At 40.9% G+C, this 25,544-nt stretch overlaps 1 protein-coding gene across 1 annotated transcript; it reads left to right on the forward strand.

Moving 5' to 3' along the window:
- The first annotated feature begins 5,380 nt into the window (after positions 1 to 5,380).
- On the forward strand, positions 5,381 to 25,496 carry EREG (epiregulin). Its single transcript, XM_060654864.2, has 5 exons — positions 5,381 to 5,682; positions 18,990 to 19,076; positions 21,538 to 21,661; positions 22,283 to 22,432; positions 24,631 to 25,496. Exons 1-5 carry the CDS (start codon positions 5,634 to 5,636, stop codon positions 24,710 to 24,712), a joined length of 492 nt encoding a protein of 163 aa, XP_060510847.1. The 5' UTR covers positions 5,381 to 5,633; the 3' UTR covers positions 24,713 to 25,496.
- The last annotated feature ends 48 nt before the right edge of the window (positions 25,497 to 25,544 follow it).

The following is a 25,544-nucleotide window of genomic DNA, read 5'->3' on the forward strand; positions in this document are numbered from 1 at the left end:
TCCATTCAACATTTAAAAGACATGTACATTTTCAAATATGTTGGAATCACTTGTTTTTAAATTTTATTTTTATGTAATCTCTTCACCCAACGTGGGGCTTGAACTCACAACCCCAAGATCAAGAGAGTCTCATGCTCTACTGACTGAGCCAGCCAGGTGCCCCAGAATCATTTTTCTTTTTTTTTCTTTTTTTTTCCACATTTAAAAAAATATTTTAATTACATTTTTTTTAACGTTTATTTATTTTTGAGACAGAGAGAGACAGAGCATGAACGGGGGAGGGTCAGAGAGAGGGAGACACAGAATCTGAAACAGGCTCCAGGCTCTGAGCTGTCAGCACAGAGCCCGCTGCGGGGCTCGAACTCACGGAACGTGAGATCATGACCTGAGCCGAAGTCGGCCGCCCAACCGACTGAGCCACCCAGGCGCCCCTAATTACATTTTTTTTAATTTACATCCAAATTAGTTAGCATATAGGGCAACAGTGATTTCAGGAGTAGATTCCTTAATGCCCCTTACCCATTTAGCCCATCCCCCCTCCCACCCCCCCTCCGGTAACCCTCTGTTCTCCATATTTATGAGTCTCTTCTGTTTTGTCCCCCTCCCTGTTTTTATATGATTTTTGTTTCCCTTCCCTTATGTTCATCTGTTTTTTCTCTTAAAGTCCTCATATGAGTGAAGTCACATAATATTTGTCTTTCTCTGACTAATTTCACTTAGCATAATACCCTCCAGTTCCATCCATGTAGTTGCAAATGCAAAATCACTTTTAATTTAAGAAAAACCTCAAATTATCTGGTCAATCAATGAGAAAATATAATTTACTATTTAGTAGACTTTAAAATGTTCTCAACATCTATTTTTTTTTAATTTTCTTTTTTTTTTAATGTTTATTTTTGAGACAGAGAGAGACAGAGCATAAACGGGGGAGGGGCAGAGAGAGAGGGAGACACAGAATCTGAAGCAGGCTCCAGGCTCTGAGCTGTCAGCACAGAGCCCGACGCGGGGCTCGAACTCACGGACCGTGAGATCATGACCTGAGCCGAAGTTGGACGCTTAACCAACTGAGCCACCCAGGCGCCCCAACATCTATTTTTTTTAATGTTTATTTATTCTTGAGAGAGAGACAGAGCCTGAGAGGGGGAGGCGCAAAGAGAGAGACACACACACAGAATCCAAAGCAGGCTCCAGGCTCTGAGCTGTCAGTACAGAGCCTAACATGGGGCTCAAACTCACAAACTGCAAAATCATGACCTGAGCCGAAGTTGGATGCTTAACTGACTGAGCCACCCAAATGCCTTAATATCTAAGTTTTTCTACTTCTTTAATTATACAATGAAACATAAACAAGGGAACTTTCCATTTTGAATTCTTACACTACTTCTCTATTAAGAATGGATTAATCCAGAGGAAAAAGACACTTTTTTAAAAGTCTATGATAGAGGCTATTTAAATAAAAAAGAATATCACTACATTCAATATATGTTCCTCCTTTTCTCTTTTTATCTCTTTTTTTTAAATTTTTTTTTTTAATGTTTATTTATTTTTGAGACAGAGAGAGACAGAGCATGAACGGGGGAGGGGCAGAGAGAGAGGGAGACACAGAATTGGAAGCAGGCTCCAGGCTCTGAGCCATCAGCCCAGAGCCCGACGCGGGGCTCGAACTCACGGACCGCGAGATCGTGACCTGAGTTGAAGTCGGACGCCCAACCTACTGAGCCACCCAGGCGCCCCTCTTTTTATCTCTTAAGTCGATTAAAAGTTCTTTGGATTTAGGGATATATCTCTATATCTCTATCTACCTATATCATGTAATAATGTAATCATACCATTACAGAGATGTTCAGTAAATATTTGCTGAACACAAAAACAAATGAGACACGTCCCTAAATAGCACTGTAGTCCGCTGATTTTTGGTTAAGGAGAAAAGCAAAGCAGTCACTGTTTTGTGAAGGTTATGGGGAAATAGGGAGACCAGAATTTTGCTTGGAAATTTGTGCTTTTTCTGTACTTTATATTATTTAATTTAAACGTATATTTAAATACTTATCATTAAAAAACATAAATTCTTCATTTAAATGGAACTTGTTAAAAAGGCCCCAGATGATTAAGTTTAGAATAAAATCGGTTTTTCCAAAAGTTGGCATCCGACAGAAGAGAATTCATGTTCGATGCCTCCAATTTTAAATATTAAACTTAACAATCAGATCTTGGACACTTTCTTGTATTTGTCAATGCCTTCCCTGTAGAAAAGCAATCCGATACCGTCCCATCCCAGTGGTTCTTGCCAAGCACTAGCTAATCAACAACTTTAAACATCCTGTGTTATATAAAAGCTAATTCGCCAGAGTAGGTATCCTTAGTTGTCAGTTTGAAAAGCAGTGATCTCATAATAAACAAGTCCCAGTTGCAGTCCCAGACAGCCCTAACTTGAAGGAAAAAGCAAGAGATCAAAGAATTGCGAATTTTCCAAGTTCTTGTCTGAGGCTAGACATTTGGCTCTCTGTTTGGGCCCAGGACTCGCCCTGGCTGCAGTCTGTAGTCCTAATACCAGTTTGGGCCTGTATGTGGATGTCAGTCCAGATGTCCTCACTTCTTCTAAAAGGATCCCCTTCTCATGTACAGACATTATTATTGTAACATATTCCCTGCCTGATGGCAGTTACATGATTGTTATGTGTCAACTGAAAAACATATGGCATCAAGCCACCTTGAACTCAGGATCAATTTAAAATGAATATATTTTAAAAATCACAATAGAACCTCAATACATTAAAACAGCTTTAGATAGATATATTATATATTTAGTCTATAGATGTTATTTAGATTTACCAGCCCCTTGGAAAAACAATCACGAGGACTCTCAGATTGAGAATTGCTGATCTGATGTCTGTAAGTCACCTCCTAGCTAAAAACACTCCCTATGACTTGAGTATTGTCTTCCCAAAGTGTTCCATCTTCAAATATGTCTTGTGCCTTTAAGAGGAATCATGATTGTACTTCATACCATGTATATATATTTAAATGAACGATTAATGAAAATTGTTCCCAATTATTTAAAAAAAAAAAAAAAAGAAGAAGAAGACTGTTTTGCGGAGGCAGTGGCAGATATTCCCTGATGTGTCATGATGGAGTCATTCTCAAAAACTAATGGCTAGAAAATTGAGTAAACATAGAAGCAATAAAGAAGAGATTTCTTCACGCCGTGTGAAATCAGCGCAGAGAAGAGCACGCTGCCATGGAAAATTTTGGGATAAGCACAGGGATTTTTTCACGATGATATCTCATGCGTGCAAGGCATCAGCTACAAAGTGAAAAAATTCCTCCCCACGTGTCAATGCCACAGAGTTGACTGTTGCAGCATGACCCCATTCTCCCCAACGCGTTCCCACCCCATCCTTCTTTTGAGCACAAAGCGCAACACTGTATTTGATGAAACAGGACATTAATCAGGACTAATAAAATTCCTCTTCCTGTCACTCCTTGCAAGTATCTGACAGCATCTGTGTGCAGAATAAGGAAACATTTCCAGGTGACACCCCATTCTTTCAAGTTTTGCTCTAGTTTTTTAGGCATTAGAGCTATTTCTTTTCCAGAGACCAGGTGGAAAACTTGAAAAGGCATTATGTAGCCAGTGGTCCCTTTTCCAAATTCTAATTTACCGAACTTGGGATCACTCTCAACGCTCCATAAAATTAACGCATTGCCAGGATCATCTTTCTTGGTTCCACGAGTTCTTTTACCAAAGACCAGTTAAGTGAGAGGTCACTTAGTGCTTGTTTCTTGGTAGATTCAGAAGCTAGACTTAGGAACCCCAAATCCTATCTCTATCCTACTGTTCATTAATTCATTTAAGTCATGAATACTGTCCAAGTACTATCATCCTATGCATCAGTATTTACGTGCAATCATAAGTATTTTTAACACATGTGAACTCTGTGCTAGGCACTGTGGGAAGCACTTTCATTATCTTCCTATGAGTTAGATACTATTATTATCCTTGTTTTACATACGAGGAAACTGAGGGAGATTAAAGAACTTGTCCAGGGATTCACATGCAGACAGCCTAAATGCAAGACCCGTGAGCTTCATTCCTGGAGGACGAAGTAGTTGTTGCCAACAGGAGAGTTCTGGACCTTACCAGCCACCCCTTGGGGTGAGGAAGAAAAAAGTCAAAACAAACAAACAAACAAAACAAAAAAGGAAAGGAACAACAAGAAAACAAAACGTAGAAAGGTAAGGGGCTCTCACCATCCAGCAGATTCCATTTTCTATTCAAATATGTTTTCATCACCGCTAAATTGACTCACTTCTTATGCCCTACGGGGAAATACAAGGAAAAGTAAGACAATTTATGTATTCATACAGATCTAAACATAAGACTCACAAACAAGAAAACAAACCAAAAACCCAACACGAAGTAGTTTCACCACGTGTGAAGTATGAGATCTAGAATTCTATGAATCTCCGGGGAAGAAAAACAATACAAGCTGTAAGAGATCAGAGTGAAAAGAGATCCCCCGAGGCTCAAGAAGTCCAGGCCCTTCTGGAGAAACAGCAAGATGCGAAGAAGGACTTGGCCAGCTCCAGTAAAAGGCCGTCATTGCCCCAAACTGTGACCCCATCAGCAGAGGCAGGAGGAGAGTTTTGCAGCCCAGCAGAGCTGAGACAATTCGTCTGGTATACCAGCGGGAAGCCGAGTTTGAAAAGACTGCTTTGGTCCACACTGCGGCAGGTCTGTGGCGTCACGCAAAGAGTTTGTAGAGGGAAGTGAGAGGAGTAAGGCACAATCTGCTGAAGCAAAATCAAAAGCGGCAGCCTGATGGACAGCAAACTGGACAGAGATCGGATAATTTAGGGTTTCTGTTCATGACTAGACTTGGAAGCTGAAAATGCCGGCACCACGCTTGGAAGCGGAGCTGCAGGGAAGGAGAGTGGGGACACGAAAGGCGCTTCCGGGCAGTGGCGAATACAGGCCAGGAGGATTCTTGAGCCACTGACAAACCTCAAGGATGACCACAAGTCACTCACTGGCACGCGCGGCTCTCCAAAAGCGCACTCTGGACCAACGCCAGCCCTGGCTGGAAGACTGACTTTGATTCAAGTTAGGCCTGTCACCCAAGCGGCTAACACCACCCGCTCCTGGGCAGGTGACCCCACCGAGCAAACCGATCCATCTGGTCCACGCTCCCCACCTCCTCCCGCAGAGGTCGGAGATGGGGATGGAAAAGTTTGGGGAGTAGTCCCCGGCTAAGCAGAAGGGCTTTTTTTTTTTTTTTTAATTCCTCAAGCACTCTCAGGTGCTCAGAAAGGGAGGATGACAGGATGACATCCGGACAGTCTCCGGCCGCTCCTCCCCCGGACCTGTTATGAAACTCTGGACTCTTTCTACCTCACCCCGCTAGTGTGTCCTCCGGCCCGAGGGCCCTCCCCACAACTATAAAGGTGGCAGCGCCGGCCCGTTGAGCTCACTTGCCGGACAGACCGGGTGGCAGAGGGACGCGGCCGTGGCGCGCGACCGCTCCGGGCTCCCCGACGCGCTCCAGCCGCAGCCCCGCGCTCTCCCCGCGCCGCCGCCCGCTGCCCGGCCCGAGCGCCCGCGCCGCCGCTCCCTGCTCCCGGCGGGAAGGACAATGGAGGCGCGACGCGCGGGCCGCGTCCCCGCGCTGCTGCTGTGCCTGGGTAAGACCCCGCCCGCGCCTCCCCTCCGCGGGGCTCGCTGAAGCCGGGAGCTTCCCCCCTCCCCCCCAGGGTGAAGTGCACCCCGTTTAAAATGACGTCTGAGGTTCCGCGAGTCCGTCTTGTCCTCAAGCCGGGGACCGAGTGGGGTGGGATGGGAAAGGGGGGGATCGGTGTTAAAAATGCCTGTCATCGATGATTAACCATCGCCACAAATGTTATGCCTGAATTAATGCAGCTCCCTAACAGGCCACAGACGACGTTGCAAAGTTTTTGTTTCTTTCTTTAGAAACGTTGCCAGTTCTGGAAATCCAGAGGCCGGGAAAGCACTGTTAACATTTCAAGTTCTGTTCTTTCTTGTTGGAGGGGGGCGGGTGGGGACCGGGGCAAAGGGCGGGAGTAGAGACCGGACCCGGGCAAAAGAGACCTTTTGGAGAGAAGCGCTTTTCCTCCGGTCTCGCCCTCGGTTTTCTCTGTCGTGTCTGGTTGTTCACGGGGGCGCTGGTGCACGCAGGTGGCAGCTTTGCTGGAGCTCCAGACGTCACGGAATTAAAACGTGGTCTGGCGTCCGAGAAGCTGGAGGGACATGGGCGGGTCCTGGAGCTGTTTCCAGCCCTTGGACCCCCAAGCCCGAGGCTTCCGATCCCCGCTGCCCCCCAGCCTGCACCGCGGGAGACCGGTCAGGCAATTTTCTCTTGCTGTTTATTGCACCCCATAGCCTGAAATTGATGAGTTGGATGCCTGTCTATTTGAGATGATTTAGTTCTTGCGGATGGGGGGGGGGGGGAGGGGGAGAAGGGGATCCTTTGTAAACTTTCTGGTTTCAAAAAAAAAAATATCTTTTCTCTCTAATTCCTTAAATTTCAAGAGGGATTTGGAGGTGTATAGGAAAACCTTAATAAGGAAATAAAAGTTGCCAGCCACACATTCCTTCTGGGGTTGCAATGGGGCAAATTCCCCTAACAAATTAACTCTACCTATGCAGGATGTGACAGTTAAATTATTATTTCGACACGCCTTATCTCAGGGCTTGGGAGACCTAATGACATGTATACTATGCATAGTTGGAAGTTACTTGTACAAGTTTAGGAACTGAAGTAGAAACTGGGTCTGTGGTTTCTGCCAAAACTGTGCTAAGAGTGATTTGCTAGAAGATTCTCAGTAAATGATTTGGCTTGGCTATCTTTGCTTTGAAGGGTCTGTGAAAAAAAATACAGTTGGAAAGGGGACTGTCTTCCTAGAGCTAGAAATGAACCTAGAGGTCAGAAAGGCTCCGTGCTTTTTTTTCTTTCCACCTGTAGGGCTGCCTGGGGAACAATGCAAGTGTCTGTTCTGGGCCACTCATTGAATATTCTAATTTGAGACAGCAAGAGCCTATGAATAACCTGGTGACTACCCACCTAGAGAGTGTGTTGTGTGTGTTTTTGTTGTCATGAAAGTGTTTAACTCCTTTATTGCATTACTTAATTATAGTTCACCTATTTCATCAGCCGCCAAGCCCATTTCCAAATGAGCTAGGTCAGTTTCTGTTTTCCCAGTTTGTTTAGATATTTCTCTGCCACTAGGAAAGTTCCTGTTTGAAGTTCTCTGTCATATCTCTATACTCTAATCAGGTATGCAAGTCCGATAGTCTTATTCTAAAGCATATGTAACAAAAGACAAGGCCACCTGGTATTTTTGAAATTGACTCCCACTCCCAATGAAAGATTACCTAGAAGTACTTTTCCCAAATGTCTGTTCTTCCAAAGAATAGTTCAGACTAAAGCAAATATTTTATTCCTGCTTTTTTTGGTGGAAAGTATGTGTATGACTGTGGAAAAAATATAGATGCCTTCGGTTTCATCCTCTGCCTCCAACACGTGCAGATTTAAACTGCTACACATTCATACAATCAATTGGTTACTTTTAAATTTTATAAATATTTGATATTGATGTTCTTGCTTTATATACTGGGAAAGTGTGACCCAAGTTCTTGTAGAAAAGCAGGGCTCAACTGAGGAAGGTCACACCTGGATTTGCCAGCATTTTTAGCTTACTGAATACTAAGTACATGGTTGAGATTCCCCAAACTAGATAACACATTTATAAGTAATCTGCTGTTTTAGAGCTGAACTATCATTTCTAATCTTGTGATTGGCCCAGAACAAAGAGGAGAAATTTTTATCTTGAGTTCTGCAGCTAATGTTTAGAAAGGCTCTTAATCTAAAATCCAGCATTTTCACTGATACCCAGATGCGCTTTTGAGCATGTTCCCGAATGCCATCTCTAAGATAGTTTAGTCCTACTTCATTGCACAACCACAGAATTGAGCAGAATAAGCATTCTTTCCTGAAAATATAAGCAGCACACGTCTCAGTGAGACATTGGCTCATCTCAGATCTTTCCTGTTGACCCTGAGAGTTTATGAACTGCCTGAGTATTGGCATCACCTGTCTGCCTTCCTCCATCATCTTACCATATAAACAATTTGGGTAATTGGGGTGTGTGGTTCAGCACCGGGGCCCAAATCTGGGAGTTGGGAAAGATACGGACAGTTACCAAATGCTACCTGTGAGCTAACCACGTTGCGTGTTGAGTGCTTCATGCACAATCATCTCATTTATTCCTTAAAATCACTCTGCGAGGTAGGTGTGATTAGCCCTGTGACAAATGAAGAGACTAACCCTAAGTGAAGTCAAATACCTTACAAGGACTTAGAGATGATAGTCAATGGCATGGTCTTTCGGGAGCGATGTGGGAGGAGCCAGAGGGTCTCAGGATCATCAGGAGCATAATAAAAATCACAGGTTCTAGTAAAGATGTTTCAGAGTAGTCTAGAGGCTGCCCCAAGGCTTAGAATCCGTTATCAGGACAAGCATATGTACAGAGATGGTTATCTGTAAGGTGTCACTCAAAATCAAGCCCAGAAAACATGTCACTGTTTTCTTAAGCGGTGCTAAAATATGTTGAATTTTTACTTACCTCTACATTCAGCATTTTTAATGAACGCAATTTCTAGGAAATGACTTTTATTCCCAAGGAGTCATTATACCAATCAACTGAGGCCTTATTTCTGCATGTACCTAGACGTATAGGTAAGGAGAAGGGTACTTATGCCTTTTTTCATTCCTGGTATCTTTTTATATTATAGTGAATTTAACATAATACCAATAAGGAACTAAGATGGAATCTAATCTAATCTATAGCACATCTCTGCCAACAGTGAGAAAATAAACATATTTCCTTGGAAGAAAAAAGTACAATACGCACCAAGTCGTTTTGGAAAAAAATGAACTTGAATGCCTTCTGTCCATTTTTGCCCAAGAATCTTCCATTTCCTAGTTCATGATAAGCTGAGAGATGCAAATGACATGTAAGAAATCCCCTTCACAGAGACTGGAAGTGAAGGTGTGGTTTCCACACCTGTCAGTCTTCGCTCTGGGTATTGGCCTACGCAAATTGTCTAAGTAATATGGCTGCAACTGCCGTGGGGACCATTGCTTTGGACAAGAATGGGAAGATTCCCCAAAGCTGTAATAGGAGGGATTCTTAGGGAGAATGATCCTCGCAGCCATCACCTTGGCATGGCAATTCTGGAACCTTTGCAAAAAATGAAGTAACATAACAGACTCCGTGTCCTCTGGTGATACGGTTTATGTAAAATTGGGTGTCTAATGATAGGGCCAATGAAGATTCAGTGACATTCTAGTTTAAAGTCATGATTTCATTAACCAGGCTACTATTTACAATATGCAAGATGCTTTGACAGTTGTCATGAAAAAAAATGTTAACCCTTAATTTTTTAGGTCAAAATCCTGAATTAAAAAAAAATTTATGTTTATTTATTTTTGACAGAGAGAGAGAGAGAGAGACAGAGCATGAGCGGGGGAGGGGCAGAGAGAGAGAGGGAGACACAGAATCCGAATGAAGCAGGCTCCAGGCTCCAAGCTGTCAGCACAGAGTCCGACGCGGGGCTCGAACTCACAGACTGCGAGATCGTGACCTGAGCCCAAGTCAGACACTCAACCGACTGAGCCACCCAGGTGCCCCAAAATCCTGAATTTTAAATTTGAGGCATGAAAGTGAGTTAAATATAATTCCTCCTGAATATAACTGAGTTATATTCTGATATATATATGTTATATATATTATATATATATCATATATATATACATATATGTATGTTATATATATTATATATATATCATATATATATACATATATGTATGTTATATATATTATATATATATCATATATATATACATATATGTATACACACACATATATATATGTGTGTGTATATATATATACATATATATATATATATCCTGAATATAAATATAACTTTCCCCCAAAGAAGGGGAAAAAGCCCCCCTCTCATACTTATATATAAACACACACATGTTTACATACGTCAAACATTATAGTTTTGAGTCAAGAGACATTGTGTATGGAAGAGTTTCCATACCCCTGTTCCTTTATTTCATACTTTCAGAAAGATTTATTCCTCTCTGAGCCTCAGTTTTCTCATCTGTAAAATGGAGATCATAGCAGCTATGTTGTCAGGTAATTGTATACAAATTTAATTACTCTGATGATATTATAAAATAATAAAAAGCACTTTTAAAATTAAAGCTGTTATCACCATTATCACCATCATCAAGTGCTTTCTTAGAAAAAGGCTCGTTGCATCCTTACAATAACTCCCTTCAGGCTGGGAAAGGTATTAACATTCCCAGTTCCAAGTGAGAAAACAGACTTAAAAAGAAGTGAGTAACCCAGTGTGTAAGGTTCCATGCTTGAATATGCTGTGCCCTCTACTGTGCCCCAGCTCACACTTCCCTTTTGGCGAAAGCTTTCCTCACCTTTTAAGACTGAAGAGAAGTGGGGCACCTGGGCAGCTCAGTCCGTTAAGCCTCCAGCTCTTGATTTGGGCTCAGGTCGTGATCTCATGGTTCGTGTGCCATGTCGGGCTCCATGCTGGTGGCACGGAGTCTGCTTGGAATTCTCTCTCTCCCCCTCTCTCTGTCCCTCCCTCGCTCATATTCTCTTTTTCTCTCGCAAAATAAATAAATAAACTTAAAAAAAAAAGACTGAAGAGAAGTATCAAACCTTCTCAGTTACCCCCCTCCTCCTTCCTCCCACCACTCCAAAATAAATGTGCAACCTACCTCTGCCTCCTTTGCACCACGCCCATCCTAGGTCCTGCCCTTTCCAAGTCCCATTGTAAGTCTGTGTCAGCCCCAAGTCGCCTTACTGGTACCATGTTCCTCTTTGACTATCCACTTCATGACTGACTTATTTTCAACACTCAGTACAGTTTTGTTGGATGGACAGTTAGGATGGTACTTTATTCAAAGTTCTCATCACTATGTGTCAAACTCAAAGCTGTCTTTTGAAAATGTGTCTGAGAAGCAAAATATTTGGAGACTATGCAATAGTTTTTGAAAATTCAATGTGTTTAATAATAAAGTTTAGTATTTTTTCTTCCCTACTTTTCTCATTTCTAACACTTAATATAGTCTGTGTTCACTGACGGTATACCTAATAAAATTTAAGTATATCTGCACTGTGTGTGTGTGTGTGTGTGTGTGTGTGTGTATGAGAGAGAGAGAGAGAGAGAGAGAGAGAGAGAACAAGAGAGAGGGACTGAGCAGTATATGACTGGATGATGGATAGTTAGAGAAAGAGAAGTATTGTTTTAGAAATGAAAGGAACCTTAGAGTAATCTAAAAGTTCCATCTCCCCCCACCCCCTCCCCAGTCCACTCCACTCCTTAGGTCTCTGTTTTCAGAGATAAGGAAACTCAGTTGCAGGAGCTACAGTGGGATAAAAGTATTATCTGAGCTAGAGGTGGACTCCATACCTAACAGGTCTAGTGCAGGGGTTTTTTTTCAGCCTTGGCTCTATTTACATTATGGACTAGCTAATTCTTTGTTGTGGGCTCTCCTGTGCATTGCAGGGAGTTTAGCAGCGACTCTGGTCTCTACCCACTAGATGTCAGTAGCACCTATGCAGTTGTGACAACAATGTCTCCAGACATTGCCAAATGTTCCCTAGGTGACAATATTACTCCAGGTTGAGAACCACAAGCTTAATGTATTTTCCATTGCTATAATACATTGCCACTCATAATTCACAGTTTGAATTAGTGCTCGAGTTGCCAAGACAAGTAAAATTAATATTAATGGTAGGTGCAAATACAAAATCAATGCTAGTGTTTTAAAAAAAAAAATCAAGTTAGCAATTTTTATTGCTGATTTAGCACCAGTTGCCTTGAATAAAGGTGAATCTTATTTACGATGGAGCCATTCATCATAATGAATGACTTTCTACAATCACTGTGTTGCTGACCACCCCATGCCTCCTTTTAAAACTCAGTGCTCTCTTGGATCCCACAACACTGAACTTATTTTTTTCCTCCAGTTTTCTTGGCCATTTCTATCCATTCCTCATCACCCATTTCCCAAAGTGCTATTATTTTCCATTCCATGTGATTTACCTTGGAACATCTGAATCACTCCTATGCCTTTAAAGGTCGTATTTCCACATATGACTTTCAAATAGACTCCACAAATCCATTCTTATTCTTTTATCTAAGAACTATATTCCCAGGGCACATGTGTGGCTCAGTCAGTTGAGTATCAGACTCTGACTCTTTGGCTCAGGTCATGATCTTGTGGTTCATGGGTTTGGGCTCTGTGCTGACAGTGTGGAGCCAGCTTGGATTCTCTCTCTCTCTCTCTCTCTCTCTCTCTGCCCCTCTCTTGCTCGTGTTCCCTCTCCCTCCCTCTCTCTCTCTCTCTCTCTCTCTTTCAAAATAAATAAACAAACTTTAAAAAAAGAACTGTATTCCCAAATGCCTCATAAATAAAAACAGGTAATATATGAAATACGATCTCAAATTCCTGTATTCATTCTGTCTCCCCTTCATGTCCCCTAGCTACAAATGCCACCACAAACTGTTGCCCTGCCTATGTTTTCTACTCTTTTCATGGCATCACCATCCTTGGTATTTTCAGGAACTTGGCATCACCTCTCACTTCTCTCCTTGCTTCCCCCCACCAGGTCTCTAGCCTATTAACTCTGTTGAGGACAGAAACTATGTCTTTTGCATTCATTTTCCTGTCAGCATTTTGTCCAATCCCTTGCATAGAGAAAAATCTCAATATTTATGGAATTTGACATATATGGTTACTAAAAGTAAGTAAGCTACCCCCTGCTTTTCCATTTATAGAGTATAACTAAGCCCTTTCCACCTTCCTATCAGACTACCGATGCAAATGGGCTTTTCACTGAAGTTGAAGTCCCCCAAGTTAACCAAAAAAAACCATGTATTTTCACAAAATAAAATTTCTTAGCAGCTTCTATGTGCTGCTTACATGACACAGTTCCTGTGAATGAAGTATAATTAACTTTGAGGCTTTAAAAATTAACTTTTATGTATTTGTTCTCTCCTTTCTTTCTTGATGGTCACTTATTAAAACTCTGTTTTTTGGCAAATTCATTTTTGGCAGTAGGCATCTATAAAGAATGAATGATATGATAGCCAACGTGCTTCTAAAAACACCATTAAGCATCCAAAGCTTCAGGCCATAATATGGCCGTAATGAAAAGAAGGCTCATGGCGAACAGTTACAGTACAGACTGCTGTTCCTTTCCGAGGTCTTTCTTCTGAGACAGTAATGTGATAGTAATTTAAATTTCTGAATTGGATCAGTAGGGATAGGTGTGAGAAGTAAGATGAAAGGGAGTAGAGGCAGACAGGGTCATAAAAATACTTCCCACGTAACAACTTAAAGAACAAAAAATTGTTTCAATAGGAGATTTGAAATACTCTAGAGATGAAACTTTGGCTTTTAAGGAATGCAAGTCCCACATTTAGAGCTCTTCATCAAAAAATTCCAAACACCCAGGTTAGTATAAATTGTACCTTTTCCACAAGAGTTGATATGCATTCTCCTGCATTATGAGAATACTTCCATTGTGAATAAGATATTCATCTTTAAATCCATTTTTAGGGTGAAGTAAACTATACCTTCACATTTTAACTCACTGCTTCTCAATTGAATAGCTTTAAGTACGGTATTGTATGATGACTAAAATATATGAGTACATTGAAGTATGATTTAGGAATTACTACTAGAATTGAAGAGTGTTATTTCATGCCTATGAATTAAAAAGCATGGCCTAATAAATCTTTTCTTGCCGTTTGGCAAGGAGGATCCTATGGCGACCTTTTAAGACTCAAAATTAAAAGAGATACTAATTTGGGGCACCTGGGTGGCTCAGTCCGTTCAGTTCCTGATTCTTGGTTTCGGCTCCGGTCATGATCTCACAGTTCATGACATTGAACCCCACATTGAGCTCTGTGCTGACAGCATGGAGCCTACTTAGGATTCTTTCTCTCTCCCCCTTTCTCCCCTCCTCTCTCTCTCTCTCTCTCATAAATAAACTTAAAAAAATACTTATTTGTAACTTGTTATTATATATCAACTTCTGGTTTCATCCTGTTTATTTGAACAGTTATAGTTGGTTTTTACATTTATTATTTTTTTATGTTTATTTATTTTTGAGAAAAATAGACAGAGTGAGAGCAGGGGAGGGGCAGAGAGAGAGGGAGACACAGATCTGAAGCAGGCTCCAGGCTCTGAGCTGTCAGCACAGAGCCCAACGCAGGGTTCGAACTCATGAATGGCGAGATCATGACCTGAGCTGGAGTCGGACGCCCCACCGATTGAGCCACCCAGGCACCCCTACATTTATTTTTTAATGAAGCTTAGTTATGAGGTTAGCACTGAAAAGCTGTAGGAAGAGAATGATTTCTGGAAAAAGGCAAGGTTTATATTCTCTCTGTCTCTCTCTCTTTTCATGTAGTTATCTGGGAAGGAGACTATGTTCAAAAATACTGACAGAGTTCTTTTTGGGATCTGAGGTGATAAAGAGTTTATAGTTATTTTAGCCAAGGTGAAGCCACACCTTATCTAATAGTAAATTTTAATTTTAAACAACAAGGCATCTGGAAATGGTGAAAGCATATTCACTCTTTGAAATTATACAAGACCTAACAAGCCTACTATGTTACAGACAAATTCTAAAATTATAGACTGCCATGGAAGAAGGTAGAAAACTAACAGTCCGTGAGCAGGGTAGGCACGTGATCACACCAAAAACGTGAACAAAGCGGATTTTGATACCTGCTTGGGATGGGCAAATATCATGATTCATTATGAGTTTACCGTTCTGGTCTAAATATTCTGAAAGGTTAAATTGGGAAAATAAGATGATTTCTTTCATTCTGTAACCTGCCTCATTTTATTTGGGGTCATTTTTCTTTGCTTCATTGCTATTCAGGAAAGCCATTTTCTCCTGGAGAATTGCCCTTGACTTTGCAGTATCGGCTTGGTCAGCCAATCCCCAAACCCCAGCCTCCTTCTAATTGAGCCCCTCGGTGTAGCCGTAAGGAAGCAAGGTGAAGGAAACCCCATGCAATAAGAAAGACATTTTCTACATCTGGCGTTCGTCCTGACTGTTGGGCAAGCACTTCTTAGCGCCTCAGGGCCCATGGCATTTCGTGCTACCCCCATTCAGATAATGATCCTCAAACTTCTTCTCCCACGCACGGTGCCCCAATATTGTGTAAGGATGTGGGCTCGGCCCTGACTCACCGAGTAGAGGTGATTTGTATCCTGTGAATCACCTACACCACTTCCTGCTGGCACCTTCGAGATTTCATTGAAACACAATCTCTGAAAGGTGAAGGTACAGAGAGGAGCAGGTGTGCATCAAATTCCTAAAACTCATTTGGGAAATTTGACAGAAATAGTAGCCTCTGATGGAAATTTGACTTTTATTGCATTTCTTGAAACAGAGTGCCAAGAGCCCGTTTTGAGTTTACAGATCATCTGCCCCATCCCACCTTGCACGCAGTTCCTCTATACTTCAGTTACCGACGTACGGCTTGTCACCAGATCTGCTTTCTGGACACACTGACACTATCCAAAATCCTTAATATCCTAGTGAAATATTTTCTTAGCAGAGACCCATGGTCAAGAATCAAAAACTCAAATACAATATTTGCAATAGAATCATAGACCATCATTGTTCAAATAACACTAAAGGCAGGGAATAAACCTGTAAGATTAAGGAAATGTATGTATATGACTTTAGCGTCTATTCCTTCCCTGTCTGACTTTAAAGTAATGAGTAGTGTTTCCTAAGGGTGACAAGGTGGTGGATATCAGAATTCTCCATGGGTTCCCTTTTTAAATATTTTGATCACCTCCACCTACTCTACTTGAGTTTGCAAGGGCCTGGAGCAGAGACGAACTTGACAGAAGCTCGAGAATCATTCTTTTAAAGAAACAGAGCTATGCAGAGGGACACAGCTTTAGAACCAATTTTGCTGTTTTATTGGCTATGTACATCCATGATGGAGCTGCAGTCTTTCATTTGAGGAAAACATTTAAAATTATTTACCAGTTCATCTGTAAAAGACCCGGATGTTCAATTCATGCAGCGAGAGCTAGTCTCGCAGAAACCATCCCAAGTGATGGACTATGTCCAAGGGAGCGTCACAGGTTACCAGAGCCCAGTTTTTGTGGAGACACGCCCTGCACTGAACATTCTTTAATTCACAAAGACAAATATGTCACCTGTGGCCTGACCAGGTGGAACAAAGTTTCCAACAGTGGAAAAACTAACAACTACTAAAAACCTTAAAAAAAAAAAAAGACTAAGAAGCAACACCCCAAAACAATTAGCTGAATTCTCTAATAGTTGCAGATTGCAGGTGTAGGCAGATCCAAACAGGAAAGGCTAGTTTCTGATTTCCACAAAGGATAGAGAAATGAGCTTCAAATGTGTGTTTGCACAGTGGACGGGGCTGACGGGCGAAATTCTTGGTAGGAGCACTGGTAACGTTTTCTCCAAAGCCTTCCTCAGATGAAGAAGCATGGAGGAAGACCGGCACCAAGAGTGTAAAAACACACAGCTAGAGCTCCTGTTTGTGTTGAGCGGACTGTATAAGTTAAAGGGTTTAATTCTGCCATAGGAAAATGCATGGCCAAATTATATTGAGAAGTGGAACAAAGCTGGCCTGGATGATGGCTCATTCTTCATAAAAAGATATATAGAGAGGGGCACCTGGGTGGTTCAGTCAGTTAAACGTCTGACTTCAGCTCAGGTCATGATCTCAGGGATCCTGAGTTCCAGCCCCTCAGCACAGAGCCCATTTGGATCCTCTGTCCCCCTCTCTGTCTGCTCCTCCCTCGCGAGTGCATTCTCTCTCTCTCTCTCTCTCTCTCTCTCTCCCAAAAATAAATATTAAAAAAAAAATCTGTGTGGAACAACTTATCTTTTTCTATCTCTGTTCAAATGACAATGAAATCCAGACTTTAGGATTTTTTTGTTATTTAAGAAAGATGATTTATTTTCCTTTATGAGCAACTGAAGCAGTTATTTATATTGTAGGAGAAATATGGGGTGGGAAGGAGATAGTTCTAAACTTTTCAAAAAAGGCATTGTCAGATCATTGGAAGATTATGAGACTTGCTGTCCAAACATAGATTCCAACTCTTATTTTCTATGCTCATTATGTAATCGGTCTTGGACAAGACATTTAATTTAACTTCCCTGATGTTAAATTTGGGGGGGGGGGGTTACTAATTACTTCATAGGATTGTTCTAAGGGTCAAGTTTGAAACTTATGATGCAGATGTGTAATGTAGTTTTTAGCAATAATATGCAGTATGTTTAACATATCCATGTCTCCTCTGATCGAGAAAAAAAAATAAGATAAAATCTTTTATTACTTGGATTAAATCATACTTTAAAATATCAAATTACAAAGAGATTTGTAATCTTGTTATAGACCAGGAGAGGGCACTACGCACACATACTGCTAAAACTAGAGGCTAGACCCTGAGTATCCTGGGGCATTTGTGGGAGTCTCTGGTGTGTTAGGCATTTTGGAAAAAGATCATTTAATTTAATTCGCCCCCAAACTCTGTAAGGTGGGGGAAATCTAGAGCCAGAGAAACTAATTAATTTGTCCAAAATCACATAACCCAAGTTTTCCCCCAGGATTGCCTTTCCATCACACTTGGTTGCCTCCCTATAGCATTAAAATACTTTGCTTCAATCATATTTACCCTGGTTTGTCTGTGTGATGTCTGTATTATTGCCCCTTTCCAGGTTGTATAATGTGGCCCATTAACAACATTGCTATGTACCCTTGGGAAAGTTACTGAAACTCTTTAAGTCTCAGTTTTATCATATGCTTAGTGGGGATAACCGTAGTAGCTTCTTCAAAGAGTCACTGGGTGGATTAAATGAGATAATATAGATAAAGAGGACAAGAGCCACGCCTGCATATAGTACATGCTCAAGAAATGTTAACTGCTATCCACAACTGCATCACTACCATTAGTATTTATTGTATAAGTTACTCGTCTAGCCTAGAAGAGGGGTGAAGCGCAAATGCCTGACTCCTGAACAGAAGCAGCTAAACCCTCTTCAGTAAACATCTGTGCAATGGAAAGGACTCTTCTTACACTTTCTATGGAATTCAGAAACTACTTAAGTCATTCCAGAGCCTGTTTTCCAACATTGGCCTATCAAGTGGGGACACACGATGAAATGCCTTGTTCAAACTTTTACTGGGCTGACAGAAACTGGATTCTAGGGCTCAGTGCTTCATCTAGCGTGTTTGTTTGCTCCGACGTTAGATAAGATATATTCTGACTTTACTTAGATTACATTTTATTAATTAAAATCTACTTTTGTGCATAATACAATGCAAACAGTAAGCTGGGCACTTAAATCAACAAAGGAACATATCGATGGTTGAGAGTCCTGTTTAGTTATTACTGTAAATAGAAACTGATTGTCAGTTAAGCCTTTGTGTGTGTGTGTGTGTGTGTGTGTGTGTGTGTGTGTGTGTTTGTGTGTGTGTGTGCGTGTGTGTAATAAGCTCTATTTTGGAGCATTGCTCCAAACACATCATGGAGCAAAATAGTGGAAAGTTTCTACAATTTCTGTTGCTAAGCTTCTAGGAAATCAAATTTCAAAATCAGGTCTTTGACCCTGGGAACAGGGCAAATCTGAAATTAGGAATGTATGCCAAGGTTTTTACCCCTAGACCGAGAGCTGGGGGCTCATTGATTTTCAATTATTTCCTGTTTTTACAAATCAGTTTCTTTTATGGTTTCAATGGATCAAATTCTTGAAATCATTAAAACAACCCTATAAGTAGTGTGGTTACATGAAACTCTGATCAAGGTTTCTTTTTTTGAAGCACTGTTTATATATTTGGTTTCCCCCGTTATTAGGTTGCCATCTTCTCCAAGCAGTTTTCGGCACCACCGTGATTCCTTCATGCATCCCAGGAGAATCCGAAGATAACTGTACAGCTTTAGGTGAGCCCGGCTTTGCCAGTGCTGCCCTGGACAGTCACACATTCTTAACAGAAATGAACTCAAAGGTTATGAATATGTGACAGTGTAGAGAAAAGGGGAGAGGAACAGCTTCTGTGTTAACAAAATAATTGTGGGGGGGGGCACTGAGTGGCTCAGTTACTTGAGCGTCTGACTCTTGGTTTCAGCTCAGGTCATGATCGCCTGGTTCATGGGATCCAACCTTGAGTCGGGCTCTGTGCTGACAGCGCTGAGCCTGCTTGGGATTCTCTCTCACCCTCTCTCTCTGTCTGTCCTTCACTTGTGTTCTCTCTCTCTCTCAAAAATAAATAAACTTTTAAATAATAATACTGATAATTTTTTAGCACCTTATTTATGAACTAGATCTGGAAAAATGATATAAAAGAATAACTGGTGGGAGAGGGATTGGGCATCTAGTTCTCTGGAATGAGTGGATCTTAAAGAGATAGGACAAGGAAAATCAGATGCCCTTTGGCCATTCCCTAGAACTTTGCTGTGAAACCATTGCTAGAGATTAGATCCCAGGCAAAGTAGGCAAATTTAACCTGGTACACAGTAGATAATCAATATATTTTGTTGTTATTTTTTGTAAAAGAAACAAATGATGTCCTTTCTTTCAGTTACAACGTTCATTCAGAAAATATTTATGGAGTACTTAATACATGCCAAACACTGTGCATAGGCATAGGAACACAGAGAGAAGTCACGCATAGTCTATTTTCCTCGGGGACGCCTGAGGACTCTGGATGTGGTTCAAGAGAGCTCTACTTTGGACTCAGTCTGAATATTGAGTCAAAGGTTATCCTGAGGAACCAGGGTATTTCCCACAATAATTTTACCTTCTCTCTTACCCTCCTTTTTGTTATGCCTCCACTATTTAGGGTTTTTTTTTTAAGTTTCTATTTAAATTTCAGTTAGTGGACATACAGTGTAAGATCAGTTTCAGGTGTACAATATAGTGATTCAATACTTCCATATAACACTCAGTGCTCATCACAAGTGCCCTCCTTAATCCCCACCACCTATTTTGCCCATCCCCCACCCACCTCCTATCAGTTCGTTCTGTATAAAGAGTCTGTTTCTTGGTTTGCCTCTCTCTCTCTCTCTCTTATTTCCCTTTGCTCATTTGTTTTGTTTCTTAAATCCCACATATGAGTGAATTCATATGGTACTTGTCTTTCTCTGACTGACGTTCTTCACTTAGCATAACAGTCTCTAGCTCTGTCCACGTTGTTGCAAATGGCAAGATTTCATTCCTTTTTATGGTTGAGTAACACTCCAGTGTGTGTGTGTGTGTGTGTGTGTGTGTGTGTGCCGCATCTTTATCCATTCATCAGTCAATGGACACTTGGGCTGTTTCCATAGTTTGGCGATTGTAGATAGCACTGCTCTCAACATTGGGACGTATGCATTCCTTTGGATTAGTATTTCTGTTCTCTTTTCTTCCTTCATCACTGGACTCTTTAGAAGTTTGGTCTGCCTCCCTCCCTTTTTTTGTTATTGTTTGCTTGTTTATTTCTTTGAGCAGGAGTATTACAATCAAGATGCTATTGTTTATTTCATAAGCACCCTTCACATTTCAGTAACTAAAAATCCTAAAATGAATTTTACATACAGGTTGCAACACTATTTCTAAAAAGGCTTCTATTTTCACTGTTGTGTTTGCCCAGCCCCGGGAATTTGGAAGTCAAAATTTGTCTAGTTCAGTTCTCATGGTTACAGATGTTGGGGAGGCTTTGGTTGATTTCTTTGATGGTACCCTCAAAAATTTGGGAATATACACCAAAACATGCCTTCCTAAAAGATCTTTGACTTTTTTGCAGTCCCCCAAAACACTCACACCCCACCCTGTCGTACAATACTGTATTGACAGAAGCTGATTACTGAGAAAAAAAATACAATGAGTTTTGAAACTACTGAGAGTATATCAGCCTGTTGGCTGTGTTTTAGGGTTAGGGCCAGGGTATGGAAACAGTGTGAGTTAGTTAATAAATAAAATAAAGAAAACTCACTATAAAACTTTGCTCTCTTGAACTAATTAATGGTTTCAGTTTGCAGTTGCTTTTGGAGTAATGAACTGCAGAATTATTTTGAGATTTGAAAAACATCAGACACACTCGGGTTAAGTGAAGAACTTTGGAGGGTAATGATTTTTGTGTGTCGTAAGCTTTCCTTTTCTATCCTTCGAGATTATCCTTTGTGAATTAAATGCCTAGGTCTTATTTTGTTTGTTTAGTCTGTTGGTCCTTCTCCTTAGGGGTCAAATGTTTGTTTATTGGCCTAGGAACTGTGATAACTAGAGGGACTTAGTCCTGAAAAGTCTCCTCGACTGATTAGTACCTGCCCTGCTTTGCTACAGTAGCTCAGCAATGACTATATGAAAGGGTGATTCATGCTTCGAAGAAGGCAGCGGAATATACCCAACTTTCCATTTCCTTCACAGTTCAGACAGAAGACAATCCACGTGTGGCTCAAGTGTCAATAACAAAGTGTGGCTCTGACATGAATGGCTTCTGTTTGCATGGACAGTGCATCTACCTGGTGGACATGAGTGAAAATTATTGCAGGTAATACGCAAAAAAAAAAAAAAGTGTTTTTTAGACGTATACTCTATTTTTTTTAAGTTGTTTGAAGTTGATGTGTTTCCAGGGGCTGTAGTTTATACATACTATTAGCATGCAGTTATATGTGCTATTAGTAACGTTATTAAGCATTTTTTTTTTTTTTTAAGTTCTGGAAGAAACAGTAGCTCTCAAATTGTACCGATATTTCCAGGGTACAGAGTCGGGTAGGCTTTGATGCCTCCTTCTCATAGACCATGAAGGTGGTTCTGCTTTTAGTCTTTCCACTGGACTTCTACATCAGCCCATTTTAAGGACTGATTGAACTGATTTAGACAAAATGCACCTCCACCCTATGAAAACTTACCAAACCCCCTTGTGGGTTGTCGGCCACCCTGGCAGCTGGGCCAGCCTGTCACTTAGCACCACAGTTAAGCTGAGAGCTGTGTGGAGCTCTGATATCAATGTGGGCCCCGCTCTGAGGCCAGTCTTTGAATTCCTCTTTACAGCTGTCAGCAACCCTTGTCGGTTTCCTGTATCACAGTGCGAGACGACTCCTTACAAAACGAATTCTTAATGATAATTTCTTTTTTAAATAACCGATCTTTTTCTCCCGTGTTCCTGTAGGTGTGAAGTGGGTTACACTGGGGTCCGCTGCGAGCACTTCTTTTTAACCGTCCAACAGCCCTTGAGCAAAGAATATGTCGCTTTGACTGTGATTCTCGTTTTCTTGTTTCTCGTCATCGTTGCCGGTTCCATGTACTACTTCTGCAGATGGTAAGCCGGTGGTTTCTGCACTCTGCTTCTCCGTATTATGTTTATACAATGCAGGCTAACAAACTGGGTAAGACTATGGACAAAGTGTTACTTAGAGGGATACGATAGACTCTGCACAGATGATACGTATTTTTTTAATTTTTTAAAATATTTATTTCTAAAGAGGGGAGGGGCGGAGAGAGTTGGAGACACAGAATTTGAAGCAGGCTTCAGGCTCTCAGCTGTCAGCACAGAGCCCGTTGTGGGTCTAGAACTCACAAGCTGTGAGATCATGACCTGAGCCAAAGTTCCACCGCTTAACCAACTGAGCCACTCAGGCGCCCCCACTGATGATATTTACAAAAAAGAAGTTTCAGTGGCAGGTCATATGGATTTGACTCTAATATTAGCTCTGCTATTTATTGTCTCTATAAGCTGTACAAGCCAAGCTTAGAGTATCAGTTCTTTCTTTTATAATATACAGATAGAAATCTTCTACATTAATGACAGGACCATTTTCAGCATTGAGTATTATCACGCATGTTAAAGAAACCATAAGGCATGTTGTCAATGTTATATTTAACCATTTGTATTTAATTGTTAGGTTAAAATTTGTATTTCATAAAGCATGTGCTTTGTAAATTAATAACCCTAGAGGCTTAGGATTTTAAAGTTTAAGGCAGACCTGTAGACAGGAATTTCCAGACAGTTGTTAAGAGCTTACTTTTTCCCATCTCCCAGAACAGTGACACCCCACCCTGTTGTATAATACTATACTGACGGAGGCTAATCACTGAGAAAAAAAAAATACAATGAGTTTTGAAATTACTGACAGTGTATCAGACTGTTGGTTGTGTTTTAGGGTTTAAGACCAGGGTCTGGGAACAGGGTGAATTAGTTAATAACAGCTGCCTTGAACTGTCTCCATGAAATCCTTCTTATTTTGGAGCTGGTACAAATTTTTCAGTGAAGATTTGAGTGGATGTCATTTTGTTTGTTTGCTGAAAGCAATGTGCTTCTACTTGTGAAGGTCGGAAAGTGTGCTACTTTTATAAGATTAAATTTATTTTGCCCATGATTGATTCTAAGTATTCATCAAATTAAAACACCTTCCTAATTAGTTATGATCACAGAACTGAACACTACTAAAACTGAAATACCCCTAAAAGATCTTTGACTACAATCCTTTCCTGTATAAAGATTGGGGAAGTGAGACCTAGAGAGGTCATTTGACATGCCTCAGCTCATATAGTTGGCAAGTGGCAGAACTGTGTCTGTGTCTAAACAAAAGCTTTCAAATTGTATTCCTCTACTAAGCATACACGTGCAGTTTCCTCAAGGCTACATGCCTCATCTCCAAAATGGGTAGAAAATGAACTCAAAATATTAGGAGGATAGCTTGAACAAACGAATGAATGAAGATTCTGAATCCTAGCTGGCAGAACTTGACCTTATGTAACCCATTTGTACTTCACTGTCATCATCTATAAAAAGAGGATGATAATGGCAATGTGAGAATGTGAGAATAGAAGGAGTAATGAATGTATAGCACTTAGGGCATTGTCAGCCACTAATTAGTGCTTGATAAATAATAAGAGTTATTCTAATTGCTTTTGGTGATAACATTGTATCAATGTGATGGATAGAATGTAATGATGTAGTATGGTATTCACATACTAGTTTTCTAGAAGGAAGGAAGGAACGAAAGAACCAAGGAAGGAAGGAAAGAAGGGAGGGGAGGGAAGGAAAGGGAAGGGAAAAAGAAGAAAGGGAAGGGAGGGAGGGAGGGAAGCAAAGAAGGAAGGAAGGAAGAAAAAAGAAGGAAGGAAAGACAGAGGGAGAGATTGAGAGAAAGAAGGGAAAGGAAAGAAACAGAAATGAGAGAGAAAGAGAAAGAGAGACAGAGAATAAAACACCCAGGCTTAAATATGGTCACATGCTTTCCTGGAATTTTGTAATTTTCAGGACATGTTAAAACCTCTGAAGAGTCCTTTAACTGTGTTTCACCATTTCCTCCCCAAATTGTTTGACCACAGAATACTACCCCTTCTCCCCTTTTTTTTTCTCTTGCCCAACCTAAATCTGTTGACTTCTGTCATTTTGGAAACACTATGCTCATGTTTCTTTTGAGTCCATATGTTGGTTTGTTTTGTTAGCATACTTTGTTCTTCTTACTGTTAACTACAGTGCTAACAGTTTCAATTTCTGAATATTTCTAGGTACAGAAATCAAAAGAGTAAAGAACCAAAGAAGGAATACGAAAGGGTGACGTCAGGGGATCCAGCATTGCCACAAGTCTGAATGCTGCCGTCCAGCTATGGGCAGGGATGCGCAGCGTGCCTGATTATGTTAATATTCCTATTTTATTAATAATATTTATGTTGGAACATGTGTTAAGTCAACAATGGTGCATTTTTAATATACTTGGAAAAGTTTTTTTATTTTTGTTTTATTTTTGACAGACTATTTGCTAATGTATAATGTATACAAAATATATAATATAGAAAGAAGTCCTATTTTTGTAAGAAATAATTTCCTGGGCCAAATGCTTTAGCTTCAAAGCTCATTTGCCAGCTACACAATGCTTAGGAGTGAGCGATGTCCAGTTCATCACTCAGGAAGGGTCAGCAATTGACAGATTCCTGTTAAGCCTAAATATATCTGCTCAAATCGAGTGAATATTTTCCTACTCCTCACATGAGCGATAATTGATTTGACTGTATCACAGTTTGATGTATGGCGTGGCACCACTGTGTCATGTATTAAAACACTAATGCAATGGGAATTGGGGAGAAGCAAGTCTATATCATGTGCTAAGCACTACACGCAGGGAGCAAAGTAGACCCAGGAGGGCTGTATCCTTCAGTCCCTACCCTCAGCTCTGATTCCATGGTGACTGGCCTGGAGGGCAAGTGGACAGTGCCCTCTGCCAGCTCACAACTCCTGTGGACACAAGTCACCCAGCTGCAGATTCTTCTTGCATTAAAGGAATTGACAACTTCATTTTATGCCATCTTTTATGTAAATAGTAGGTGTTTTCTAGCTTCACGATGTTTCTTGAGAAACATATGTTCATGAGAAAATTTTAAAAAAATCCACACTTGAAGCCAAAATTTGGGCTTCTTTTTAAAAG

Source organism: Panthera onca, chromosome B1 (genome assembly GCF_046562875.1).
Source record: "Panthera onca isolate mPanOnc1 chromosome B1, mPanOnc1 haplotype 2, whole genome shotgun sequence".
Classification (NCBI taxonomy): domain Eukaryota; kingdom Metazoa; phylum Chordata; class Mammalia; order Carnivora; family Felidae; genus Panthera; species Panthera onca.